The sequence below is a fragment of the Stegodyphus dumicola genome, chromosome 4, assembly GCF_044657685.1.
Source record: "Stegodyphus dumicola isolate Sdum_Otavi_A_Nest chromosome 4, ASM4465768v1".
NCBI classification, from domain to species: Eukaryota; Metazoa; Arthropoda; class Arachnida; order Araneae; family Eresidae; genus Stegodyphus; species Stegodyphus dumicola.
In genome coordinates, this window is record NC_140771.1 from 179,557,481 (window position 1) to 179,571,302 (window position 13,822).

The 13,822-nt window shown below is 28.8% G+C and overlaps 1 protein-coding gene across 1 annotated transcript in view; it reads right to left on the bottom strand.

The window, feature by feature from the left end:
* LOC118184804 (uncharacterized) overlaps window positions 1–12,407 on the bottom strand; it is a 119,447-nt gene extending 107,040 nt beyond the window's left edge. The window contains exon 1 of the mRNA XM_085815849.1: window positions 12,029–12,407. Within this exon, the coding sequence (XP_085671975.1) occupies window positions 12,029–12,127 (99 nt within the window). The 5' untranslated portion in view covers window positions 12,128–12,407. The remainder of the gene's footprint in view (window positions 1–12,028) is intronic.
* Between the last annotated feature and the right edge of the window lie 1,415 nt (window positions 12,408–13,822).

Sequence of the window (13,822 nt, forward strand, 5' to 3'; positions counted from 1 at the left end):
GAAGAATGAAATGGCGGTAGACATGTACCGCATTTTTCATAAAAGGAGAAAAAGCAGATACCAGCTTCTAAATAATGATTTGTCCAAATTGTAAATTTCTTAAAAGTAAAAGTGAAAGAAATTCTGAATAAAACTGAAAAGTAAGCCTTATCTATTTTTTCGAGAATCTTTAATGCAACAGTGTTCGTAAATGTTAGGGCAAAGGCTTAAAAATATCCTCCTGGACAAGGGATATAATATCCCAGGGTTTGCTCGTGCTAATAGCTTCAGTGCCAAAAGCTAGGCATTTGTAAATAAATAATAAATTAATATAATAAGGAATATAAACTGATAAACAATTACCCTCGGCTTATTGGAATTTATATAATTGCAAAAGAATAAAATCTCGGCCAGAATTCATTCATGGAACTGTAATATTCGTAAACAGGATTTATCTATTACACACAGTTTAATGTTACTAAAAGTTCCTACACAAGTCTGCTGCACCAATATGGATAAATGATTTCAGAATAAATAAAATAGAATAATGCTCTTTAAAAATGTGCTTATGAAAATATGTGAATACTGAAGTTAACAGATGTCACGCAATTTAATCTATAATTATTGTAATGCAGTGTAAATGAAAAGTTTTTTTTCCTTACAGAATTAAGAGTTTGCTTAAATTGAGCAGAAATATGTGTTCGAAAATTCAATGTGTTAGTAAAAGGAATATTGCAACTCAATGTATTAAAGTCGTATGGTAAATATGAATCGGAAATTGCACTACACAGATTTACAGCAGATTTAAATCAACATTAAATTTTTACATTTAAACATTAAATTTTTACTAATGTTTAATAGGTAGGAGGTATTTTTCAAGAAAATGCAATTAAATTTAATTAACATAATACGAGCACCAGGCGAACTATGTAATGATGTTTCATTTTTATCACTAAAATTAAATATGAGATAAATTACCTAAATATAAATTTAAATACTGGGTTGTAAGTATGAGATAGTAGGTATTTTTAGAAGCCCGTTTTAGGAATATATTTAACCAGTAAGGAACTTTAAATTTAAATTGCCGGAGCAAAATGAACCCTCTTAATGATCACGACAGTTTCAGGTAACAAAATGCTCGAAACATATAATGAAGCTTCAAAAAAAAAAAAAAAAAAAAAAAAAAAAAAAAAAAAACATTAAATTACAAATCAATAATAAATTTAAAAGATCGCTTGCTAGAATAATTCTAAAAATCAAGATTTTTGTTTCCTGAACACTAAAATTGTTACAATGACTGAAAAAAAAAAAAAAAAAAAAAAAGCGAACCAAGGGATGAAAGAATAAAACAAAAAGTTAAATAACTAGAATAAAAAGAAGATAAAATAAAAACAATTCTTTTTATGTTTCATACTTATTAGAGGGCCCACCAGTGGCCGAGCGGTGGCCCCTTTAATAGGTCCGAAAGCGATGGATCCTCTAATAATTCCTGAACACTAGTAGTTCCGTCCGAGGTTCGAATCCTGTACAGGCTGGCTGCATGGGCACTTTCGTTAATTTCGCCATGTGTTGCGTGTATGCGAGCCTTTTCCCCTTAGAAAGTCCTCAACGAAGGCATCCGTCCCCCTAGGCAGATAGGCCTCGAGGCTTTGCCGTTAATCACATAAACCAAACCCAGACCGTACTCATTAGAAATTTTTCAGTTGTTCTGTTTATACTTACCAATTAAAAATCGCTTTATCATGAAGAAGCTCATTTCGACAGCATAAATCACCGAAGTCTTATTTATATTTCAAATTTTAATTAATAAAATGTGTTAATTTAAAGAGTAACCGTTAAAATCGAAAGCTGTTTTATAAACATTTGTATGAGAACCCTAAGTTTAGATCAAGAAAACAATTTTGCCTAAAATACGTTTACAGAAATCTCCGGAAACAAGTCGTACTCTTTTGTAACAACATTATATGCGATGCAATAGACTAGAAGCTAGCAAATAAAATGAATATAGGAACGTCTCTTTCAGTAATTTTACAGTACTTTTATTAACATGCAACTATACAAAATCAAAAAGTCATTATTTATCTTGTTTCATAAAATGAAACTTTTCGGCATCATAAATTATCACTTACTATATTTTAATAAATTTAATGCTGTTTTTTTAAAACTGGCTAAAAGAAAAAAAACTGCTATTTCAATAAAATTTTTAATTTATTTATTTTTCCTCAGTAATCCATCAAAACAGGTATATTTCAAAATCAAATGTCTCAAAAAATTTATTGCAATGATTATTACCCCTTATTATGAAAATGACTTTCTGAAATCCATAATTTTCAAATGTTCCGTAATATATTATTACTAAATTCAAATTCATCAATGATTTTAAAAAAGGGTACTTTGTACCTGAAGGATTTTTTAATGTAATACTATGTGGTACAAAAATCCATTTAAAAAATAACTTTTATACGCATGAAGTTCACATATATTGTTATAATTATTTAAAAATTATGTTTTAATCATATAGTTACCAAGCAAAGATACTTGAACCTTTCATTGCTTAAACCATATCGAACTAATATTTAATTTCAAGTATAAACTAAAAATAGATTTTAAAACGCTCGTGTCTTCCAGATTTATTCATGATTTAAGTACCCATCAAGTTTTTTCATTGGAGATAGTTATATTTTTTTTTCACATCTCCAGAAGCAGAAATTTGCACGTATACTTTCTAGAGAAAGGAGGTATTTTCTGGCGAACCAAATGACCATCAAAATCCCTTTTGTGTTCTAATTGTTTATATTTTTCTCGTAATTATTTATAAGCGCATCAAGGAATTTTTAATCATCCTGTAAATTTTTATCCAAATTAAAGCACGTGACATTAGCTCTCCAGTGCTCGAATGGACGCGATCGTTGAATACTGGTAATTCTCCCTCCTAACCGGCGAACAAGCATAGAATGGGCATTTCAGAGGATTCCCCACGGGGAGCATAAATACGAATCAGTTCCTCTTCGCGAAAGCATTCCTTGGATTAAGCAATTAACCCTCGTATGCTTTCCTTTAATTAAGAAATGAATAATAAAACAGAAAAATGCCTTAAATATATTAAGCTATTAATGAATAATATAATAAGCTTTTAATGAATTAATTTATAAATAATTAAGCTTGTAATGAACTACAAAATATTTGCAGCCATAACTGTATTTAAAAATCGAACTATTCCCTTATGATTTGTACAACAAAAACAACAACAACAAAATCTTTACTCGATTTCCTTTTTTAATCGCATAAATGATGACAAGTTTATGTAAAATAGTTTCGCTTCTTCCCTTTCAAAATTTTGTTTTTAACTAGAATAAAATTTGCTTTAATAATAGCTTAATCAAGACCTGAGTAAACAGCATTATATGATATGTTCTAAACAAGTCATGAAGTAATTAATGACAGTTTCGAATAACTAGCACAAACTACTTTACCCTACCTAACAATATAGGTTGCCCTTTTAACCCATTATTTTCTAAACATGATAAAAATTAAACAACTCCTTATCAAATATATGGATCAGGCATGAAGATTGATCATACTGTGAAATTTTTATGATTTTTATTTTATACTTCGAGAAAAATGCTAAAAGTTTCAAATTGGGAGGAATTTCGTGAAAGATGAGAAGCAAGATACAATCATTTTTGAAGTTTTGAAATTTATAAAATTTATGAAAGAAGAGAATGAATTGAAATAAATTTACAATTCATATGTTGCACTTCACTGCATTATCGTTGATGTTAAAAATAAATTTTTGATTTTGTCGCCAAATGATTGAGAGTTAACCTTTTCCGTGAACTAATTTTTTATGTATTGTAACAATTTAGTCAAATATTTAGTTAATAAAAAGCAGAAAAACAAATCGACAAGGTCTGTCATTTCTTACTCCGAATAAGTAGCAAATTTTAAATATCTCTAGAAGACTAAATTTCTTTCAACCTTATTTAATGTCAAGTACGCTGAGGATAAATATATCCTAACCGCAGGAAAATTAAAAATGAATAGGTAATAGCCTGTAGAATATTAGCAAGGGAGAAAGGAAACAATATTAAAAAAAATAATAATAATCTATCCCATACGTTAGAACGTAAAAACACGAAAGCCTCAACAAAATACTGTTTATGAATCTAAAGATTAAAACTCGAGGAACGAATTTTTTACTATAAAAAACATTATACTATCATTAAACTTACTCTGAAACCTTTGCGGCACAGTGTGTCCGGTCTGGACACATCTAAAAATTTCCTTCTGTACGCATAGAAAAAGAATTTATAGGTTACCATAGGCTACTCTGAACCTTCTTTCTTTATAGTAGATGGCAGCTCAACACAAACCAGTCCCTATATTTTAGCCATGTTTAGTTTTTTAAGACCCTCATTTTTCAAAGAAATCGTCCAGATTTTTTTTTTTTTAGGGTACAAAAGGAATTGTTTGAAAAGAAATTTCTATCTTATTTTTTTGGCTGTATGCTAATCTCCATATTCTATATTAGTTTTAAATTTTTACCTTGAAATCTTGCCTAAAATCAAACGGCGAATCAAACACCTAGGGAGGTGTACCCAGACCGGGTTCACCGATAATCTAGGACAACCGAGAGTCTGTATTCTTTGTTTCTCCGCATCTTATCGATCAGTTCATTGACAATAATGCTCGTTTCAGCACTCTTTTCGAAACTCTATTCAATCAGTGTGCCACTTTGGGCGCACCCTCAGAATTAAAACGATAAGTGCTATCTTTACAAAATTTTATTTGTGTACTCATCTAGGCCTAATTAGACGGCCTACCCTTTTTTTTAATCAAAACTCCGTTTTTTTAAGGTAGCGTGCCGGGAAGGGTTAATCAGAACGTTGACGCAGAAAGCTGGTAGTACGATTCGGATTCTAGTGACGATAAACGGACCGGAATTATACTCACCAGAAGTAGTCCTGGTATAAAGTGAATAGAAACCAGTTTTCTTTAAAAAAGACTGTCTCACCAAGTGGCCGAGTGCTTTAGACCACTGAATTCTGGGAGTACGACCCGTGCTTGATCCCAGGCGAACGAGCTGGCGGCGTGGTTCCTTTTCGTAATTTTCCTAATGTATAACTTAAATACGATCTAATTTCCGTTAGAAAATCCTACAGGAAGCCATTTCTTTGCTTAGCAGATATTCCTATGTGATTTGCTATATCCAGATAAACTAAATTTTAAAGAGTCCTTCGCAAAGGCATCTCATACCTAACGCAAGGAGCTTTTGAGTGCTCTGCAATAATCCAGTCCATCTAATTTAGACCATGTATTATTGCTCAAGAAGTGTTAAACTTCTTTAATTCTTTAGGTCATTTATTGATGTTTTACATAATAAAATATAGCAGCATATACTTTAAAATAATTGTATATATAATCATCATCATCTCTCTGCTATTTATGTCATCTGTATCTCTCTGTCACCTGTAATATAAAAGCGATTCGGAAAAACGTTTCTCTATTTCCGTTCGAAATTTTTTATAATCATCATATGCTTAAATAAACAGGGGAAAAAAGAAGAAAACTTTGGACCTGTTGCGTATGTTTTATTTCGATCTGCTTCTGACCACTTAAAGAAATAGTGATAAATTAAAATAAAATTAAAAACAGAGGTAGAACTGTTAGTCAAAAACCAAATGCAGGTTTTTATCGCCTACGCGATTATGCCCACGTAATATTTACGTTTTTTTATATAGCTACCTGTTTAGTTACTTCCTTATTAAACATGATGTTAATTAATAGCACATGCTTAAGATACATTTTCTATTATACTTTATTCTTATTTAAGACTGGAATATTGAAGATTTATTTTTCTTTAAGAATTTGGAAAAGAGAAAAAATCACATTACATGCATGTTTATTCAAAGGCGAAGGATTTTTCATTATCATATTAATCAAAACTGAACGTGTAAAACTAGTTATAATTTAATTAATTTGTAGTTTGACGTTAATTTCATAAAATTCTACAATAATTCTACTAAACAAACATTAATCGAGTGGAAGGAAACAGACACGAGGCCCATCTTGTTCTGAAGGAATAGAAGCATTTTTCAAGCTATCGCTCGTCTCTCTCATAAAGTCAGTGTAGTTTTTCTATAAAGCCAAAAATAATCTGAAGTTGACTTTTGCCTAATTTTGTATTTCATGGCGATATGTTTCATTTCTATCTATTAAAAGAAAATATTTCATACTGTTTCTTAAATAAGGCATTATAAATTTTCTTTATTTCATTTGCAAAGCAAAATATTTATTAAGATTGCGTAAATTTTCATCAAAATATGCTTATCTTAGAGCCGGTAATATTCTGCGCACTATCGTCTGTATAAGCTGGGCACAATATTTATATTTTGTTGAGTTTTCAAAACTCGTATATTTCGCAAATGGCTTTAGTTAAAACTGTGAAAAGGTGTTAACACGTCCATTTAATAAATATAGTACATATGCTGAAAATGTAGCGTATTACATGCAAAATAATTTTGTAGCATGTAAATTTCATTACTTGGAAATATCCTTCACGTTTCTTAACAAAGCATGAAACTTTAAACTGCAAATTTTGTAACTTGAGAGTAAAATTACAATAACACTTTCTTAAGGAAAGTTTAAACAGCATAACCATCATTCCGTAACTATTGTCCACTAATATGGTGAGACTTAAATTACATATCTATTTTCAAGTTTAATTTTTTTTCACATGAAAGAAAAGTTTAAAATGTCTACGAATTACTACGAATGAAGGATAAAATATTAACACATATTTACATACACAATTAGTGCGTAAAATGTGTGTTAAAAACTCAATTGTATACTATATGTACAATAGCAGATATTCTTCAGTGTCAGTTTTATAATTTATAGTGCAACGTTATTAAAAGTAGTTCCTTCGGATATTATACATTATTTGCGTAACTAAGACAGCATTTAAAATAAAATCACTTTATAAAATTTAATTTTTGTATATTTATTAATAGACAGTAATAGCATAATAGCTCCATTAAAATATAACTATTTATGTAAAAAAGCTACATTAAGCGCAATAAAACTATTAAAGATTACAGAACGGTAAATTTTAGTAGCAAGTAATTGCCAAAAATTAATGGGAAAATATTTAGAAATGCTGAAATAAAAAGTTTTACATGTTTAAAATTTGTTTTGTAAAAAATTTTTCTCTTCTTTGTGGTGTACCTTAGCTGTTCATTTCCAGATGTAGCAACAAAATTTAACTTTCTAAATACTACTCTTTTATAATAAGTTTATTATTTTTATTTATTTTATTTTCTTATTTAATTTGCTATTAAATTTATTATAAATACTAAACCTTTGTTAGATTTCTGTTAATAAATCTGTACATATGCTCGAGCATATATTTTGATAATGTTTACTACGTAAGTTTTGTATGGCATCAAAAAGAAACTCAATTCCCCGTCCCATTAGGCTGTTTTAATAATATATGATAATTTTCTCTCTTTTATTCGTTTGAACTTTTATGTAAATTCTCGAAATGTGTAAAATAGGTCTGGGAATACGCATACTTTTCACTTTAGAATGTATGCAAAATATAGCTTATCAGATGTATATTTTTATTTCCATCTAACTTATTCTGTCTTTTCTTTTCCTGCCTTTCTTTTGAATATAAATTATTTTGTAGTTTTTAATGAAATATTTGATTAGATGAAGGTGAAATGTTTAATAACGGTTGTAACATGGTTGAACCTTTCATTCGATGATTTATATTCGTACACTAAGAGAGAAGGGGAAAAATGTTTCACAAGTCTTTCAATATCCAATCAAATTTTAGCTAAATTAATGTTTCGTTTAAATTTATAACTCGGTTTTTAAAAAGGATAAGCAAATTATTTATACTTAATTGACACTGTTTGAGTCTAAAATCATTTACATGCCCCATGAATATTTTGTTTAATTCATGCTTTAATCTCTAACAAGTTATTATTCTAGAAACTAAACAAATGTATATTAAAATGCATCAAATTATGCAAAGATAATAGTTTTTATGCAAGTCCTTTAATATAGCGCATTTATGTCCTTTAATGTAGTGCTTCTCAAACATTTTTACATACGAAATCTTTAACTGTAGCTTACATTTAATTATCATTTTAACAAAGAAGATTTTAATATAACAAAAAGATTTTGCCTTAATTTCTGTTGTATTAAAAAGCAAAGTATTTAAATATCCCCCATAAAAATTTTAAGATTATAAGTGTATTACTAAAAATATGTTATTAAATTAATTTAAATTAATTATTAAATTAAATTAATTTATGTTGAAATATATTTTAAAGCTGAATTTGTGTTTAATTTTACATAATAATACATAACATTAATTTTTGCATAATTCATTTACATATTACGGTAAACTTTGACACAGATATTCACAGTTTTTGATCTGAAGTTATTAAAGGTTATTATGTTTTGCTTTTTATCTGCATCTATAAAATAAAAAGCTATAAATAAAGTTATTTTCTGCATATCTCCAACTGATATAGAATCCTTTCTTTTGCCTTAACTAGTATGTAATTAAATATAGATTAATTCAGAGATAATTTATTTGCTGATGTATGGCTTTATTCGCATGGAGAAAACCGTGTGGAAACAATAGGATATTAAAGTGTGTCTCATGCTAGACTTTATGTTACAAATACTGATTTTCTTTCTTTTTTCCTTCTTACGATTTATTTCTTTGCATACCAATGTTTTTGTTAAAGAACTTATTTGGGAATTTATATATTTAGGAAGTTTTTTTAGACGTAAAATAGCTGTAATACATGTTTTACTCCTTATTTTACTAATTATTTTGAATTTAATAAATATTTCATTTTTATAATGAAAATGAAATCTTTTGCTTTGTAGTAGTAAGGACCTGAAATGATATCTCAGCCTTCAGTTCTGTTAAGTTTTATATAAAGAAAAGTAATAACTAAGTAATAACTTTAGTTTGTGATTTCAAGAACTTAAATTGTTTGCTACGAAATGCCTTATGCCTCATACTGGAACATTATTATATAACAACTAAATTTTTGAATGAAAAGGTTACAGTGTTTTAAATATTATTTATTTACTCATATGTGTTTATGTGTATGTTTCAAATTCAATAGTCTGCAAAAGAATTCGCTGTTAACCGATTTTAACCATATTCAGTGAATTCGTTAAAAACATCTGACTTCATGACATGGAAGTAAGTTGTAACACTTATTTAACAAAAAAAAAAAAAAAAAAAAAAAAAAAAAAAAAAGCTTAATTCCATACTAAAAATCTCAGAAAAGACAAAAAGTAATGCTTAGATTACGTAATAGTACGAAATATTTATTTATTTATTTTTTTAAATTTTATGAAATACTAGCGTTAATTTAAACATAGATCTTACTTTTTTAAGAGATCTAAATTTTTAACTAAGCCTTAATTTCTGAAAAACTTTAATAGATGCTATATCCCTAGTATAGAAATTCTAAAATATTTCAAAAGTCTCGCTTTGAAAAGCTGAGGCATTAATGGCGAATATATGTGAACTATAAATATGAAGTCAATATTAAGAGAGTTATGTTTTTCAATTTTACTTTTATTAAACTAACGAAAAAGAAAAAGATTAGAAAAGTAAATCACTAAAGTTGCAGTAGTTCTATCATCTTTTAATGAATGAGTCTTTAAAAGACTTGTTATTAAATAAGAGTAAAAAGTTTTGCAGGAATTTCATAAGAAGAAAAATATTTTAAATTAATTTTCAACGTTCTTTTAAAGGTTACGAAAAAATAAAGACAAACGCGTATTACAATTTAACTAATATTTCTCCAAAAATTTTCAGTTTAAACGCCGTTAAGCAAAATTATTAAATTGTATAACAAATTATTTTTCTCTTTCTTTAGAATCATGTGTATTTTTCATAAAATTATGTTGTTGGAGGATGTTAAAATTATTTTGTCGTTTTCCCTATCCCCTGTGCCCGTTGGAGAATGTTGGTGCTTGATAGGCGTTCAAACCGACCCTCTTTCCAAACCGATAATGGAGAATTAGTTATTATCTTAAAAATACTTTTTCTGAAATTATTATCTTGAAAATCTTACAGTCTAATGTGTGTGACAAAATTTCCAGTGTTGTACAATTATTATTGTGTTAATTTTCTTTAATTAGTTATTTAGAGTGCAAAATTTTAGATTAATGGGTTAAATAATATATTGGAAATTAATACTGACTGAAAAATTTCTTTATTGATACTATAATAAAGCTTTATTTAGCAGCAATAAATATTTCAGTTAAACTGTATGTTGACAATATGGAACTTAACTAATACGATGTTTTAAGTATTAGCAATCATCCAGAACGTTAATAATAGGAAGTTTCAGAGCAGAGCTGAAATATTTATTCTTATTATTGAGACATTTTGATGTTTAAAAAAAACTGACGACGAGTAGTATTGGATATTATAAAGTAGTATTGGATATTTGCATTATATACTTGAAATGTGAGTTAAAAAGTATATATTAGAACCATAAATAATTTGGTAAATAAGATGTGAAATAACATAAAACCAAGAGAAAAATTTAGGGAATGAAATCGCCATCTAATTAGAATGTTTAAACGATCCAGTATATGGTCTTTTAAAAGGAAAGTCGGAAATATTTTTCCTCTTACAAATTAAATTCTCAAGGGACTGTTAAAAAGGAGGGTATGTCTTTACAGCTTTTTTATTTTCGCATGTATTAAATTTTTAGGCACATACAATAAATAAAACAAGTATGCTGTTCTGAATAACTTATGCTTTACAACTAAAACCGAATATTTATTTAAAATTAGATGCTTTCATTTTAAAGATCATTTCCTCACATATCAGAGCTATTTATTATCACATGTTTAACATTGCAGTTAATTTCTCGTTATCATAGCTATTTAGTATCACATATCATAGCTATTTGGTATCACACGTTTAACATTAAAGCATTAAGTTATTTCACATTATTTGATTCAAATGTATTTCGTTTAACTAAGTCGATATATTCTTCAGCCTTTTGCAGCCTTCAGCCAAGTTGCATGCATCGGGGAGGGCGGAGAGGGGGAGGGTAAAATGTTGTACCACTATTACATAACTGGGTACTACAAAAATAAAGTAATTCTTATGCGGTTTAAGAATTTATAGTTTTCCTTTCAAATTAAAGGGAAATAAACGCATTGGGTATCCTAGCGGTTGTCTAAAAGGCCACAGCCTCATTTTAATCACTGGACAAGAATTATTTTTCTGTTTTTAAGCTTTTCATGAATAAATTTTCTTTCAAAACACGGAACTGTAAAATGAAAGTATTTTATTAAAGACTTAAATTTTATGTTTCATATTGGCAAGAAGTAAAGTTCCCCTAACTTCCTGCCTTAGAAATGAAAGAATTTTTTTTTTTTTTTTTTTTTTTTAACTTTCCTTTTCGTTCTTTACGGAGGCGGGGAGATTGTGAAGGGGAAGTACTGTTAAAGTTCTTAGGTATAGGGGAAAGTCTCATCTATTAACATTTTGGTATGCTATAATATTATATTAAAAAAACTGAAATATTTTCTTAAAATCCTTATTAAAATTTTATTCAGAAAAGTATGAAAGTATACTTTATTTTAAGATACCTTTCTATTCGTTTGTTTAGACATTTAAATGAATTTAAAACATAAAATATTTTTTTATGTAATAAAATGTTAATTCATAATAATCTGTTATATGAATTTTAGCTGTAAATATTTATCCCTGTATATAAATTGTGACTGCAATGTTGGAAAACTTCCATTTTTTTATAAGACTGTTAGTACAGTTAAAGGAGATAAACCTGATTTTAAAATAGTGATAGTAGCAATTTCTATGTAAATGCATTATTATTCGACTTAAACTTTAATTACCATAGTAAACATATGAAGATCCTTATTTATAGGCATATCTCTCAGACTCCCTTTTTTTTTTTCATGAAGGAAAGGAACGGGTTATACAATTTTCACAATTTGTGTTACAAGAAAAGAGGGTACTTACATCCTGAAACTCTGCCATATCAGTTGTCATCATGAGCTGTTTCAATGTAACTCCACTGTTCATTACCAGAGGTGTCAAAGTTGTGCAATCCGATGACATCCTACAAAAGCTACACAGGACGGCACACCGGTACGCAACGGTACCTCACTGTACCATCATCCACAGAGAGGTAACTCTTCCATTTGCAAGCAAATAATCCTTTCCCAAATAGTAAATAAATGTTCAATTTAGTTTAGCCGGAGAATTTCACGTGCCATCATCGCTAGCTTTGCGGAGAAAACACCCACACATAATGGCGGAGAATAATGAGAGATCCCGCACGCACGTAGTCCACACCGGTCTGGGCGGACACACCTGTACTTGTGTATGGGGTCCATCTGACTACCTTGCTTTCATAACTGGATGGTTCAAAAGTAGGCCGCCACCTGGCGGTCGCAGGTATAGAGACCAACCAGTTGTGTCCACTCTCGTTTTGGGAAAAATCGCCCGTTCCCTTTTTCTGCTACAAATGCGTTTCAGTGTCCCCAAACTAATTTAGCTGCAATGAGGAATAAAATTTGCTTGCCATGATGCCTTTCCCATTGCTTTCCAAGAAAGATATCAAAAACGTAGATAAGACTAATGGCACTAGAAATTTTTATTTAAATGTCTATCAATTTGAATGAAACAGATGCAGTACAAATAAATAAAACAAGGTGTCCAGAGTCTCCAACTGTAACTGTGTTAAGCTGCCAGTACCAGAAAAATAAGTCAAGCATGTATTGAATAAAGGATGCTGTTTAAAATGGCGTTACGAAAGCTCAAGTAATAGTTCTATGGAATTTACGCTTTGATGATGAAACTGGAGTTAACAGACTCCTATTCGAAAAAACGTGTGTTATCGTTATCAGATAATTCTTTCAAATAATTTAGATGGCTTCAGTATCATTCTTAACCTTTTAAAAAAATAAATTTAAGTAAGTGACAAAAGAACCTAATATTGCCTAGTTTGAAACTTCACAATGACTTATTTTGATTCTGAAACCCTAGATTAAGATCTACAAATGTTTCAAATTTACGTTAATTAAAGTTCGAAAATGCAGAAGTGTGTACTTTAATTTATTATTTACTGTATCATGATCTGGGTATACCAAAAATGAGATATGAATTAAGAAGAAATGGAAAGAGAACGAAAAGAATAAGAATAGTAAAGAATAACGATGTTTAGAAACGAAATATAAAATAAAAAAAAGAAAATGTGAGAACAATCAGATTTTTTTGTCGCACGAGGGGGTGCGTTAAGATTTTTTATGCTCTCGCTGAGCTCTTGGTTTATCAATCTACTATTGAACTATATTACTATTGAACTTTTCGCACATACGCTACATAAATTTCAACTATAAAATGATATTTTTTATAGCAGCATTCTGTATAAAGTATTAAGTATTGCCATACCTTTTTTTTTTAATTTTTCAGTATTTTCTCAATTTATCTTATGAAAGTTAAATTTTTTAGCAATATGAATTACACATTTTTTTGTCATTTTAACTTAGTTATTAAATATTCCCTCCTTCACATTTTTGCCATATAAAATTCAACAGCAAAATCAGAAAATTTTTAAGATGTATATTTAGAATTCGCCATATAGTGTTGCCATATATTTTTTTTATATTCTCTATATTATTTCTTGTATTCTTTCATTGTATTCCATACAGCTTTCTTATGTTTCTATATTATTTCTTTAAAGATTACGCATTGTGATAACATTTGGTGACAACATCCTTTTACTAAAAAGAGATGCGGACAAAAAGTGAG